The sequence below is a fragment of the Olea europaea genome, unplaced genomic scaffold (assembly GCF_002742605.1).
Source record: "Olea europaea var. sylvestris unplaced genomic scaffold, O_europaea_v1 scaffold2326, whole genome shotgun sequence".
Taxonomy (NCBI): Eukaryota; Viridiplantae; Streptophyta; class Magnoliopsida; order Lamiales; family Oleaceae; genus Olea; species Olea europaea.
Window position 1 is genome coordinate 34,774 of NW_019241364.1, and position 15,616 is coordinate 50,389.

The following is a 15,616-nucleotide window of genomic DNA, read 5'->3' on the forward strand; positions in this document are numbered from 1 at the left end:
AATGATTTATGTATATTCCTCATGGACTATACTTTATTTCATATCCCTCTAGGATAATAATTTGGCACCATTAATTTAGAATGCTTTTCTTTTTTTACCTACATATCTGCGTATCTGCAAAATCTATTAAAAATCGATATTACATATCTAAGTTTAATAAGATAAACACACGAAATTTTTTAATATTGATTTTTAGTAATATGTTTGAGCAAATGCCTACATTCAACTCTTGTACTTCACCTACAATCTTAAGATTCAATTCCAACACTTTACTCAAAACGTCAATTTCATGATAATTATGAATAATCATGAATAAAGTAAATATATTTGAAATTTTTAATACCCCACATTTCAAAGATATAATTTTTTTCTCATATTCCCCTAACTTTTGGAACTTCTTTTCTTTCCATGATGAAATTATTAATAGGATGATAACATTTGATACAACATGGGCCATATTTTGTCCTCAATAGATAGTCCACAAAATTAGAACAATTTTCATTTCTATCCATTTTCTTCCAGAAATTTTAGCGGTTGTTATAAAAAATTATAGATATTTCTCACCACCTCCTTAAACCAATCCCCAATTAATTCTTAGGAGCTTAAAGCATCCTTACCACAGCCCTTGCTAAATTCTTTCAGCTTATATACACACAAAGTTGTGCATATAAAAGAAATATAAAAAAATGTTTAATATCTACTTTCAAGTCGTCTTTGGGATGCAAAGAAAAATTCTCTTCACTACCTGATTTAGCTACAAAATATTGATAATAAACATTACACACAAAGTTTGTTTATTCCACATTATATTTACAAGCAACACAGTGTAGAGGTCGGGTTACTTCTCATATATTTTGCCGTGTAAATAAATATTTTGGCACCATTTTTCATCTTCTCATTAATGGTTTTTTTAATCAAGTAACCAAAATGTAATTTTCATCAAAATAATACCAATAGTCACAAATTTCAATAGAATAAAAACACTATCAATTACAAGAGTTACACTGGGGCTAATTATGCACATTAATTATGAAATTAAACCTCTTGTAAATATTAATTCGACATTTTTTCTTAAATTACATATACTTCTTCCATCTAATGTTATTTATTATCCCCTATCTTCGAACCAGGTTTGAGGAAAGATTCCAATTTGTTTGACATCTCACCACTATAATTTCAAACCTCATCTCTACGCCACACATTCATCGAATTTTTCAAAAAAGATTTTTTTATGTGGAAATCATCTTTTTTTTTTTTTTTTCAACATCTGTCGACTTTGAATGGACAAATTTATTTATTTACTATTATCATTATTATTTTATGTATTTAAAACCAATACACACTAAGATATACTACAACCACAAATTAAATTTGCCTCTCAGAACACGAAGCATTCAAAAGGTATAAATTATGCACAAAATAATACCATTTTTTCGTAATATAAAAATCCAAGGGATAATTTAAAATTGCAATATTGCTGCTTAAAATGCAATAATCACACAATTCCAAATACTATTACATACGGTCAATAAAGATGTAGAATAATCTAAAAATAATATAGAACGTGAAATACCCAACAGAGATAGAAACAATGAAAAATTATGATGAATCATATGGGTTGATGTAATTAACAATTAATGAGACTTGCACCCATGAAAATATCTCAATGGGATAGGCTAGTAGGAACCTACATTTTTTGGGTTAAAACCCCAAATGGTCATTGAACTTTGCCCGAAGTCCCTCAAGAGCTCACTGAACTTCAAAACATCCATAAGTAGTCACTGAACTTTGCCCGAAGTCCCCCAAGAGTTCATTGAACTTCAAAACATTCTCAAATGGTCACTGAACTTTGCAAAAAGTTCCTAGGAGGTCAATAAAGTTTGCAAATTGGGACCCATTCATCTTTGCAAAGTTCAGTAATTTGCAAATTTCAGAGACCCCCTAGGAACATTTTACAAAATTCAGTGATCATTTAGGAACGTTTTGAAGTTCGGTGACCTTTTGGGGACTTCGAGCTAAGTTCAATGACTACTTAGGGACGTTTTGAAATTCGATGACCTCCTTGAGGAATTTGGGCAAAGTTCAGTGACCATTTGGAGTTTTTTCTCTACAATTTTTAAGGAACTCATGTGGTAGCTCTATGCTACATGGCCTTTCTCATACATGTAGGATAGGATGTCACTCATTATAGAGTAGGAAAATGCATATAATACATGATGCGAAATTCAATGTATATGATTATTGGTCAAAATTAATCAAATAGATTATCACTTAATCTATTTGACAATAACTTTATGAGCCTAGTGATTATGTTAGTCCAAATATAAATATTTACAAATTCTCTTACTTGAACAACATAATCGAATGCAATGATGTTTATGTATCACAAAATATTAGACTATATTTTTTAGCATAATCATAAATTATCAAATATGGTTTAACATGCCTTCGAAGAATTATTTCAATGTATTTAAAATTCTTGTGTTAACTTTCCTTATTTGATATTCCAAAATATATCAAGACATGCAACTTCCACAAACGATTATACGCTCGCTCACAAAAATAGAATAATGTAAGCCAACTAGTTCTCAAAATAATCCAGCTATTAAATTTTTATTTTTTTCATAATGAAATTGACAGTATGATGATTGTTATATGTAAATTCCATCAAAATAAAGATCAATGGAGATTATATCTAAATATCTTTAACTTATAGTGTATCCCGCAATTATTTAAGAGCCAATTACAAAATATAAAACTTCTCTTTGAAACATTATTTGTAGCATAAGTTTCCATTTCCACCTATATGCGCATGGGTTATTTTAGAATATCATTAGCAAACTTAAAACATGATCAATTATTTACCATAACATTATTAAAATTATTACTAAAATTTCTAACACAAACCGATTTCATTGCAATCCTCATTGGAGGAGGTAGAAGTACCAAAAAAAAATTCACCTTTATTTATTCTCCAACTTCATTTTGAAGAAAATATTAAACTTGCTTATTTTTCAAAATTGTTAACAAATAAACCAAATATATTTAAGGAATCACTTTGCTAAACATTTTTATGTCACTGTATGATAAACATTAAAATTATTTTGATAAATAAAATTACTATAAGACATCAAGAATTCTTAAAAGTAATTTCGAAATGAGGTAAGGTTTATCGAAACTCAAGTAAGGAAGAAGAATCAACACTGTAAATCTGATAATGAAGCAAAAGGGCAAACTAGCCGGTAAATAATGTCATCAAAGGACATCTAAAATCATCAAAGATGTGAAAATGATTAATATAGATCTCCTATAATTCTAAGTGTACTTGAAGGCTCTGGGCATACCCCCTTGAATAGAATTATTTCAATACCTCTAAGTTTCTGTAAATTTATTTTATAGAATATCATATTATTATAATCAATTGGGCTCGGTGAATTCAAATTCATTGAAATTACAGAATAAAGTAGTTATCTATATATCATGGTTCATGAAAAATACAACAATTATTTATATGCATTAAAACCTTTCGTGAAAATTTCTTGAAACCAAAGGAATAAAACATCAACTAAATGTTTGGCTCGTTTTTACAACTCCTTGGATCATCACTCACAATATGAGGACATAAGGATAATTACTCATTGATGCTGGTACTGGAACTTGAAAACACATAATTGACCAAGTGACAGAAGATGTATGCAAACTAAATAAATAGTTAGTGATATTTGATAAGAATATTTTATACACTTATTCAAAACTTTAAAACGATGATATTTAGTTGTTTTTTGAATGAATTATGGTCTAAATTATTACATTTTCTGTTGAATAGGTAAAATTCAATAACGGTATAAGGAATTGAAGGAAGAAGCATAAGTGGACAAAATTGGAGAAAATGACTAAGTTGTAAGAGATCCAAAATACGGGAACTGTGCAAATACTCAAAAGTTGTGTTGGACCTCATGATGAAGATTCAAGAGTGCTCGGAGCCAATTGGATGAAGAAAGATGTTAAAGGGATCAAATTTAGACAAAATGTGATCATAAATCAATCTCCAACCGAAAAGTTATGCTCCGAAATCTCAGTCTCACATTGAGACCCGTTTTTGACATAGCAAACGGTCGAATTAGAGAATGATGTCGGAAACAAAGTTGTAACCCTTTGAGTTAGATTTCCAACAAAACTTGAATTGCCTCAATCAAACATCAGACAAGAATATTATGACAAAAATATTGAACGAGATACTGTCTGTCGGGAGCCACCAATCCGCAACCTAAGCGAAATTTTGGCCCACTTTGGAGTCCTGATGAAAACCCTACCTTCTACACACAACAATGTACATATAAAAGCAATTTTTCTCAAACTTAAGGAATTCACATATTGAGAGGCAAGAGACACAATTGGAGATAAAATAGAAGAATTCAAGAGAACAAAACAACAAGAAATTCAAGGGTTGAAGCATAAATTGGAAGGAGAAGAAGATCTTGGTGCAAGATTGATTTCTTATTCAAAACTTGATAATGTCTTCCATAATAACTTCTTATTTTTCTTTCATTACTATGAGTAGTTAATTTAATTTAGGGCGAATAATGTAACTGATTTGGGAACCTTTATTTCTTTTATTTCATATTCTTGTTTTTTATAATTACGTGTGTGGATTTTAATCATATTCTCAATGCTTTGAATGTTCTAGCCAATTATTCAATGATTTTGTGAACAATAATTGCGTAGAGATGGAATTCTTGTTTAAACCACATATTAAAATCCTGTAAAATTAATATAACGTGTAGTGATATATATATTAATTGCTGTGGTCATAAATGAATTCTTAGAACTATTAGTGCGTTTAACTAAGTTTGAATCGCATGAAGATTTGGAATTGAAGTAATTAAATAGGCTCAATGAGAACTCGAGAGGGGTGAATTGAATATAATAGAAGAATTCGATCGAACAGTACTTTAGATTTATGAATCTCGATATTAGAAGTAAATGTGACTAATATGTGAAGTTGTTCCGCCTTAACATCCATTTATTGTTTAAATTTCAACTCACTCTTTGTTGCATCCATTCACATTTTAAGTAGTTGGATCAAAAATCACAACCAATTATCGTTTTTGTTTATTTTCATCAGATTGTGTCTAGAAAAAATTGAATTAAGTGTTAAAGTATAGTCCTCGAGGGAACGATAATTCAGACTCATGTGTCCACTTTACTACTTGTTACGATCCGTACACTTGCGGGATAAAGTCGACAACAATATTATAAGGACAAATAGATTTTATTATTTGTAAATTGTTTATCAATTATATACCAACAAATCATACAACATGACTTTAGATTGTCCAAAAAATGGATGATTTGTGAGTAGATAAATTATCAATTTACACAATAAAATAACAAATACAATTATTGTATAAACATAATAATATGATAACATTATGATTCAACAATAATATAAACATAAGAAGAGAAGGGTTAGAATTACAAGTCTTGGGAGTTACGTCGAAGACACTGTCCTAAAATCATGTTACCTTTCTTTTGTGCGAGTATTTTCGACGCTACACGACTCCAAGATAGAACCAATATGACTCACAGTCGATTCTCCTTTTATGGGTATGACCATAAGGAGATAAGTAAACGAATCTTTATCGAAGTGTCAAAACTATATAAAATATTATAGAAGTGTAGAGAGTATTTTATCAAGTTATCTTTTTCATGTTATGCTTAACCTCACAAAAATCACTCCCTATATAGAAATAAATTTAATCCCCACAATCATATCATTAAAATACAAGTTATTATGGTGTTTTAATTTTATGTTAGAATTGAAAATTAAAAGATTTTAATTTTGAAAGGTTAAAACTTTAATTCTTAAGTTAATTTACATCATTTACAATTTTTTCTATCTTTTATCCGTGTAATCTTTAGTAAAATATTTTTTAATTAAAAAATCCATGTGGAACAAACTTCAAGCTCTTGTTTGGCCCCCATTCTTTCCAAATTTTAATGGTTGGAATAGTATTTTTATGAAAAATATGTGGCTGATAAAGAATAAAAAGTTTTTAATTTGGATGTTATATTGTTTTATGGAAGATTGTGTGATTGAAAATAAAAGAGAAAAATAATGAGGAAAATGGGACCAAACGGGGGCTAAATATCCAAAACTACAAGACTAATGACGTTTGACCGTATACATTGTTTTCATTTTCCCTGAGGTTTCAAGCACTTCGTGGAAAATTTGGTTGGTTTGACTTTGACTCTCCCTAAAACCAATCAAGTTAATTTGATGATAAACAAGTTGAGTAATGTTATTTAACCACTTTGATTTAAGTGGTAACTAGATGTCATTAAACGATAGATTTATTTAAATATAAAATCAAATTATATATTTAATTGGACTTATCAAATGTGATCATTTAGACTGGTATCCTAACACTATTGGTATTAAATAACATTTTTCAAACAAATTTGTGCAATGAAAAATAAATAGTTAGGTCAACCACGAAAAAGAATGGACTAGTTGACATAAGCTACAATTTCTAAGTCTCTAGAGGTTAAAATGCTGAAAATGAAGAAAATTAAAACTCTTTATTAAAAAATAATAAAAGGAGCATAACTAATAGACGATAAAAGACGTGATATAATTCTAATTTTACGTTATTTTAATAGTTTTGATTTAACTAGTCGTGCATAACTTAATAGATAACGGTTAAGAGTCCATTTGACAAGGATCATGCTTCATGTCGAAAAGTTTCATGAAAAAGCTACATTATGTCAACTTACTCTAATAATTTTGCTAATTATCCAAAATATTTTTAAAAAATATTCAATCTAGTTAAACAACAACTATTGAACTTTCAATCAGTAACTATCTGGGCTCCATTATTTCGAATTATAATGAAAGAATGGTAATTTTTTGAAGAATGTATAAGTAGAAAAGAAGGGAAAAAATTTATATTTATGAGCCTATTAGGGAGTGATTTTTTTCCCCAAAAATTTGATTTTTTGATCATTATTTTACTATTTCAGCTGTCATATTTGACTTTTTCTCTTACGAGTGGACTTCATTTTTTTCCTAACGGTCAAAAAATCAATTCTCAAAATCACTCCCAAATAAGCTCTATATGTAATATCATTTTATTGAAAAATTTGTAGCAAATGAAAAAACAAATTTTAATTTAGGCTCCATTTGATAGTCATTTTTTTCAAAATGCATTTTTCACTCTTTTATTTTCAATCACAAATTATTTATTAAAAAAATATTACACGTAATTCAAAAAAATTTCCTTATTTCTCAACCACACATTTCACATTAATTTACTATTTTAAAATGTATTTTTACATAAAAATGTCTATCAAATACTCCTTAATTGGCCAACCATTCCGACCTCCGTGATAGACGTGAAGGTCAAGATTTTAAAGTAAACATAGGGTTGCAAGATACATAACGCGTAAATTTTCTATCTGTTTTCTTATAATACTTGGAAAAAGCAAATGAATTTCACTTTCCTTGGTAACCACATCTTTGTGGTCTATTGGTCTTATTCTAACAAAAATTATGGCCGGGAAACTTTTTCAATTGGGATTGTGACATGTAACTATCTTCCCTTGACAAATGAGGCCCCCTTTAAACACTTTGACAAAAAAAAAATCCTTAATCATTGATAACATGTCAGGAAGAGAAAAAAATTTCACTTATTTTTTTATTGTATTCTCGTGTACAACACGACTTTATTTCATAGTGGAAACCAAATACTTTTCAAGAAACACGTCGAGAATATTTTTTTAATTATATTTTAGACCTAAAAATTCGTCAGTAGACAACAATTTCTTGATACATCATGACCAATATGAACGAGATTTGAGAAAGCAATCCAATTGAAAGTCAAACGATCCATAATACACGTAGTCTCCAAAATTAAGAGTGCGTTTGGTTTGCGTTTGCGTTTGCGTTTTCATTTTCATTTTCTATGTTCAATTTTGAATTTATTTTTAGTTTTTTATTTTGAGTGACTATCTTCGAATTACAGAAAACTGTATTTGATTTTTCATTTTAAAAAACAGTTTAGAAAATTAGAAAATGGGTTTGGTTTAAACTTTTTAGAAATTGTTTTAAAACATTTATACAATTAATTTGATTATTTAATAAAATATAATAATTTTATGCTAATATATTACCAGATAATATATATTTTAAGCTTGGTGAATTTACTATTTTTTCTTGCTACAAAAATAAAATAATAAATTTATAGACCAAAAATATGAATCGTTGTAAAAAAAAAAAAAAGCTAGTCCGTCCTTCATCCTTCTAGATGTATTTTGCTGTCACTTGGACAATAAAAAAAAATAATCTTTCCAAATTTTGATCAACAAAAAAATAATAATGAAAATTGAAAAATATTTTGTGGGTTTTAAAAGTATTATGCTTCATTAAATTGTATCATATTAGAACATTCTATTTTAAAAGTACTGCTGAGCATCTCATGGTTTTAAAAAAAGGGTAATTAGCACAAAACGTTCCTACCTTTCGATGTTTTTGTGAAAAATGTCCCTACCTTTCGTTTTTTGGCGGATTACACCCTCACCTTTACATTTTTTTGCGCAAAACGTCCTTCTGTCAACTCCCCGTTAAAATGCTCCGTTAAATCAAAAGGTAATTAGCACAAAAGGTCCCTACCTTTTAATATTATTGTGCAAAACGTCCCTACTTTTCATTTTTTGACATAATTAGCACAAAAGGTTTCCTACCTTTCAATGTTATTATGCAAAACGTCCATACCTTTCATTTTTTAGCATTTTCACTCCTACCTTTCACTTTTCATTGCGAAAAAGGTCATTTTCATCCATTTTTTCAATAAAATGACGATTTTACCCTCCTATTCAAATAAAACAAAAAGAAAAGAAAAGAAAAATAATTAATTAATTATAATCATAGTCCTAAATCTTTCAAAACATTACAGATAAATTCTAAACTTTCCACTACCGCCACTTTCATAACCCCACCAAGCCACCACCTATAGATCCATATAACACTACCTTTCGGCCACAATACCTATCGGACTCCACCACCACCAGCCTCACCTCACTCTTCCCAATACCCTCCTCCATAGTATTGGTCACCAATCTATCCAAAACAACCACATTTAAGGTGGCAGAGTCTGGTGGGAATGGTGGCAGAAATGTGGTATTATGTTGATTTATAGTTGGCAACTTGATAGGTTGTGAAAGTGGTGGTGGTTGGGAATTTATGATTTCTTTGTAATTTTTTAAAAATTTAAGGACTATGGTTGCAGTTGGTTATTCATCTTTTCTTTTTGTTTTGTTTGAATAAGAGGGTAAAATTGTCATTTTATTGAAAAAAATGGATGAGAAGGACCTTTTTCGCAATGAAAGGTAAAAAGTAGGAGTGAAAATACTAAAAAATTAAAGGTATGGACGTTTTGCACAATAACATTGAAAGGTAGGGACCTTTTGTGCTAATTATACCAAAAAATGAAAGGTAAGGACGTTTTGCACAATAATATTTAAAGGTAGGGACCTTTTGTGCTAATTACCTTTTGATTTAACGGAACATTTTAACTGGGAGTTGACAGAAGGACGTTTTTGCGCAAAAAAAGGTAAAGGTGAGGGTGTAATCCATCAAAAAACGAAAGGTAGGAACGTTTTCCACAAAATCATTGAAAGATAGGGACGTTTTATGCTATTTACCCTTTAAAAAAAAAAAATTTGACGTGTTTTAAGTGTTTTTCGCGTTCCGATTTTTTTAATTGAAAACGAAAAAATTCATTTCTAGTTTTCAATTTTAAATTTTTCTTTATTTTCAAAAATACATTTTAGGAAATGACATGTCAAACATGTTTTGGACATTTTCAAAAACTAAAAGCAGAAAATAGCTTGAAAATGGGAAATCAAACGCAACCTAAATATTTGATAGAAATAAATGTTGAGTAAGTCTATATTCATTGTAAATCTTACAAAATATATTGTTAAAATTTAAATTTGACCAACTTAAATTATAAGTAAAGGTAAGCGTACATTTTAATCAAATAATTTGTGTATAATTTCATATCCTCACAAATTACTCCATAATCATCTAGTCTATTCCACTTGGCATATGTATAATTACTGCCCCACTAATTTCTGATCGAATTTCCATCAGAAATTAGCCAGTGGAATTTTAACTATACGCATTAGCGTGTATGACCCTCTATTTTTGAGCCATTCTTCCGAGGAGCTTCATCAGATTGTGATAAATATCTGATAAATAAATAAAAAAGGCATTAAACTAGTGTGTAAATGAATAATTATGACTATCATAACTATTAATTGCCGTCCCTGCTTCCCAAACCCCTCTAAAAAGCCGGCCAGAATCCTACTTTTCAACCCCTCAAATCTCAATTTCTTATTCTTCTTTACAGTTTCAATCTTTATTATTATTATACGTAGTTGAGATTTATGTATTGATTTGTAAGTGTTTATGAAGCAAAACTGGGTATAGGAAGTGGCCACCGACAATTTCAGATCTTCAGGTTCAATTCTTTTTCTTTTTTCAATTTGAAGTGGTTTGATCTGGAAATGGATTTTGGAATTATGGGTTTGATTTGAAATTTGATATAGATTGGTAAGTTTGGCTAAAGAATCTGTTTTCTTGATTTTTTTTTTTTTTTTTTTGGTTCAGTTTCGATCCAAATGATCTGTTTCCGTAGCTCAATTTCGATTGACCAGCAGTTAGCCATGTCCAAATCTGGGATTTCGAATGATCCTTGTCTGAAAATGAAGCATATTAATCAGTTCCATAAGAATAGAAGGACATCTCAAAATCAGTTGAATGTTCCGGCTTGTGAACGATCTCGCTCTGCCATAATTGATGTGATAATATTGATTGCTGTTATTGGTGCATTTGGGTTCTTGTTGTATCCATATTTCAAGGCTTTAGTGCATAGTACTGTTGAACTTGGTGGAGAAGTTGTAGACGTGATGAGAGAGGAAATTGTTCGTGCTCCGATGGTGTTTGGATGTTTAGGACTTAGCATTTCGTTCGCTGCAATAGCGTTAATGGCGATCACAGTATGTACAGATAGGAAATGCGGGAAACCAGGCTGTCGTGGGCTTAAGAAGGCTGCTGAATTTGATATACAACTGGAGACAGAGGAGTGTGTTAAAAATTCAACTTGTGGGGCAAAAAATGGGTTAAAAAATGGACTATTTCAATTATCTCGCGATCACCATAGGGAATTGGAAGCTGAGCTCAAGAAGATGGCACCGCCTAATGGAAGAGCAATTCTGGTTTTCCGAGGAAGATGTGGATGTTCTGTGGGCAGAATGGAGGTTCCAGGATCACGAAAGACTCGAAAGGCTAAGAAATAGTTTTGTTTAACATACTTTACAGAAGCATATATGAAACTAAAGTAGCCATAATGATTAGCATATCCTTTCTGAACAATATACATTTGAATAAGCTCAGTGGAATAAACAGTGGACAATAGACGTTATCAATTATAGTAGGAACATATATTTCATTAGCTTTACTATTTTATAAAGTATACTTATTCTCTTTTAACAGTTGATTAGGTGTTGCTTATCATCTTGTGGTTCTTTGCTCTTTACATGGATGATGTCTTAGATTCAGAAGAAGGTCCATCTTGTTGTTTTCCCCACATTCTTCATTATTCATTGAGTTTTTGGGTATATTATCTGGTATTTGATACCACATTTGAGATAAATATGCGGAGGTAACCTTTTTCCGCTTAGATGGAAATTTACATTTTTTATCTTTGATTAATGTGGCCGGAGCCAGAAATATTTTGTTTTGTGGGCTAATTTCACCAAGGTGTATCGATGAATCTGAACTATGAGAGTTTGGGAAGTTAAGCTCCTTAGAAAGGATTGACCGAAATGGCGACTCCTTTGTTTTTGTTTCATGTTTGCTGTCTGATTGATGTTTTTTCTCTCCAAATTTACCTAGACTAACTAGAGGCAGACGTGGTACCGTACGGCTATGAGCATCACACGCTTCTCCCTAACAATTGTCCTCTCTTTGAGCTTTTCTGGTGAATCTTTCACAGCCATCAAGTCCCATCAATTATTTCTCACACCCGCACATTGCTGCCTTTTTTTTTTTTTTTTTTGGTTCTTTTCAGATTATTTCCTATCAAATGCACTATAAGGTCTTCCCTGTTTCTCCGAAGCTATACTCTGGACAGAAGTGTTAAATTCTTGAATGAGAACAATGTATTAAACTCCATATATGGAGAAGAACAAGATACAATGGAACCGGAATAAGTTCCATGAAAAAAACACTCCATGATAGGAGGAAAATGAAATACATTCCATGAAAGGAGGGATTGGAAAATACAATCCAATGATCTAAGAGATATACAAAGTCTTGTATTTATAGAGAAAATGGCTAGAGTAATTAACAAACTAATTGGCTAATTAACAAACTAATCACCTAACTAACTAATGTAACTACTAACTAACATTGACAGCTGGAGATAAAACCAAAATTGATCTGGAATCTGAACTGATATGTTGAAAACGGAAGTCTCTAGAGTATGGTGGTTAGACATGTTGGAAGATTAGGAATTCTCTAACACACCCCCCTCGAGATGGACTATGGAGATCCATCTTGAAGATTAAGGAAAACATTGAACAAGGGGCCAAATCTTGTTGCTGACTGGAAATAGGAAGTATGGTACTGGTAGTGTTGAGCTCCATAGAGTTGACCATCGTGTCCGAAAGTTGGAGAGATGTAGTAGTCGGAGAATATAGCCTATAAGTAGCATGGCTACGGTGATACATTAAAGACCCATTATCCCCATAAAACTCCAGGTGTGACTTCTACTCCATCTGAATTCACATATGGTGTGTAGTTCCACTCACTACCAGTCCCGTCATAGCCGCCATAACAGTATGCAGTAGAAGGGTTGCCATTAGGAAGATAGCACATAGTCTGATCAAAGAGATCCGATAGCATGGGATTCAAAGACCCATCCCTAGATTGAATGTTTCCAGCAGTCACGTTGCCAGAATCAAAAGAAGGCTTTTTGGTTGGCTCTGGAATTTCCAGAGTTTTCGCCTGTGTGTCCGAAGATAATTTCTGTAGCAGGCCAGCAGCGTGATCTGGAGGTGCAAAGGTGGCCATAGACTTTAAACTGACAAATCTTGCTTCTTTGGGAAAGGGATAGGGTTTTTAGTAGGAGAAAGAAGGTGTGAGAGTATCAGCCGCCACCAGTGAAATGCTGAAAAAAAGGAAGGCAACAGTAGGAAGCATTTAAGCTCTGATACCAAGTTAAATTCTTGAATGAGAACAATGTATTAAACTCAGAAGAACAAGATACAATGGAACCGGAATAAGTTCCATGAAAAAAACACTTCATGATAGGAGGAAAATGAAATACATTCCATAAAAGGAGGGATTGGAAAATACAATCCAATGATCTAAGAGGTATACAAAGTCTTGTATTTATAGAGAAAATGGCTAGAGTAATTAACTAACTAATTGGCTAATTAACAAACTAATCACCTAACTAATTAACGTAACTACTAACTAACATTGACAGTTGGAGATAAAACCAAAATAGATCTGGAATTTGAACTGATATGTTGAAATCGGAAGTCTCTGGAGTATGGTGGTTAGACATGCTGGAAGACTATGAATTCTCTAACAAGAAGTACTGTTGTTTCGAGATGTTATCTCGGGGGTAGGGATTGACCGCATATTCTGTTGTTTTTCGACATTGACTTGTAGAACATTGGGTGCTCTTAACTATCCATCTATCCATTCTATACTTTGAATTCTACACTTGGTGAATGGTACAATGTATGCTAATTTAACATTCTTTTTGCCAATTATGTTGCCATGATTGCTTGCTTTCATTGGTTAGACTCTTACACTACCAACTCCATTGAACTACATCCATAAAATAACTTGGACCATTGTTTTCCGAACAATACATATGCAGCTAGTAGTGTTCCAGGATCACTACTCTCCTCATCTTGTTCCATAATGCCAATTGCTACGTGCATGAAAGCATATGAAGTCTCTCTCTCTTATTCCATCTGCCAAATATGATTCTGGTCAACATGTTTTTTTGCAACCACTGACCAGGTTAAACTTTGCACGATCAAACATAGGAAAGTAAGTATTCAACAGCAAGTAGCGAAATTTTTTTTGATCCCATTAACAACACAACAGTTGGCCCCTGTTTGGTTTTGCTAAAAATCATATTTTTTTAATAGATTTTGATAAAAATTGATGAAATGTGTGGTTAAAAGTTGGTAAAAATTGTGAGTCCATCAAATGTGTGATTACAAATGAATTTGAGAAAAAAAATGTGTTCTAAAATATGAAGGCCTTCAGTTTCTTGAGGTCCCTCAAGATTCACATTCTCACTACTCGTTTTCATAATCTCTGGACACAAAGTTGTGTTTCCTTCATAATTGTGTTTAGTTCATCTTTCATACTATTGAAATTTTTCTTTGCAGTTGGCACAAATAGTATTCTTATTGCGAGGAAAGTGTGCTGTGATTGTTTTGCTGATATCTTAAGTTGATGCTGAAAAGAATCGTGGCACCTTTCGACCAACTTTCTTGAATGATTGTAGGTTTTCAAGCTTTAAAACCAATTAGAAAAATGGTGACAATCCATTTTACCAAATTCTTGAATAATTGTGGAATCCGAAAGTTACCAACCTGTAAAACCAAAGAGAAAATTGGTGACAATTATCGACCACCAGCGAAACTATGAAGTAGAAACCGAATAAGCCATGGACACACTTTTATTGAACCAAAGAAGGCGAAGGTCTTTAAGGAATTATATTCTTTTTAATAGCAGATGACAACCTTTAAAGATATTAAGTACTCCCTCAGTTCCATTTTTACAGGTTTAGTTTCTTTTTTCTCCTCCCAAATATATAGTCATGTTCTTTAATTTATAATGTTTTGTTTTGTTCCTTTACTAATATATCCATATTTAATTCGTCTAGTTACAATCAATTTCTCTCTTAAATCATTCAAATACATGCACATTTCCCAATAATTTGCGTACTTCTTGAAATCAATTTTTAAATTCTTTACTAATTCCAACAATAATTCACTAATAATTGTTGAAAATTAAATAGAGGTAAATTAGGAAATTTCTTGGTAATGGTTACATTTTTAATGACATTAAGCGCTTGTTTGATTTGGATTAAAATATGATTTTAATTTAAGTCAAAGTGAAACAATCAATATTAACAATATTTTTCATGGGTCCCATAAATTTTCAACCACACATTTCTAAAACTTCCATTATAATCTATTAACAAATTTAATTTTAATCCCCACCAAACATCCTCTAAATAGAATTTATTAATCCGTGTAAAAAATAAAATAAGTATTAGTCTATATAAATGGGACGGATGGAGTACCATTTTGTTTTGGCCCAGACTTATTGATTGATTTCACTCCCAACAAGCGAGGGATTGTCCGAGCAATCTTGCCCATTAGTGTGACAAATACGTCTAGTGCAATAGATCGCTATTAGGCAATATTTACAGTTATTTGAAAAAAAAAATGTTTTGAATGGTGAATTTTAGTAAAATACTTGATTAAATTATAGGGGAAAAAATTTGAATTTACA

At 31.2% G+C, this 15,616-nt stretch overlaps 1 protein-coding gene across 1 annotated transcript; it reads left to right on the plus strand.

Annotated features, from left to right (window-relative positions):
- The first annotated feature begins 10,106 nt into the window (after positions 1–10,106).
- Positions 10,107–11,648, plus strand: LOC111381528 (uncharacterized protein At5g19025). Its single transcript, XM_023005318.1, has 2 exons — positions 10,107–10,523; positions 10,673–11,648. Exon 2 carries the CDS (start codon positions 10,684–10,686, stop codon positions 11,359–11,361), a length of 678 nt encoding a protein of 225 aa, XP_022861086.1. The 5' UTR covers positions 10,107–10,523; positions 10,673–10,683; the 3' UTR covers positions 11,362–11,648.
- The last annotated feature ends 3,968 nt before the right edge of the window (positions 11,649–15,616 follow it).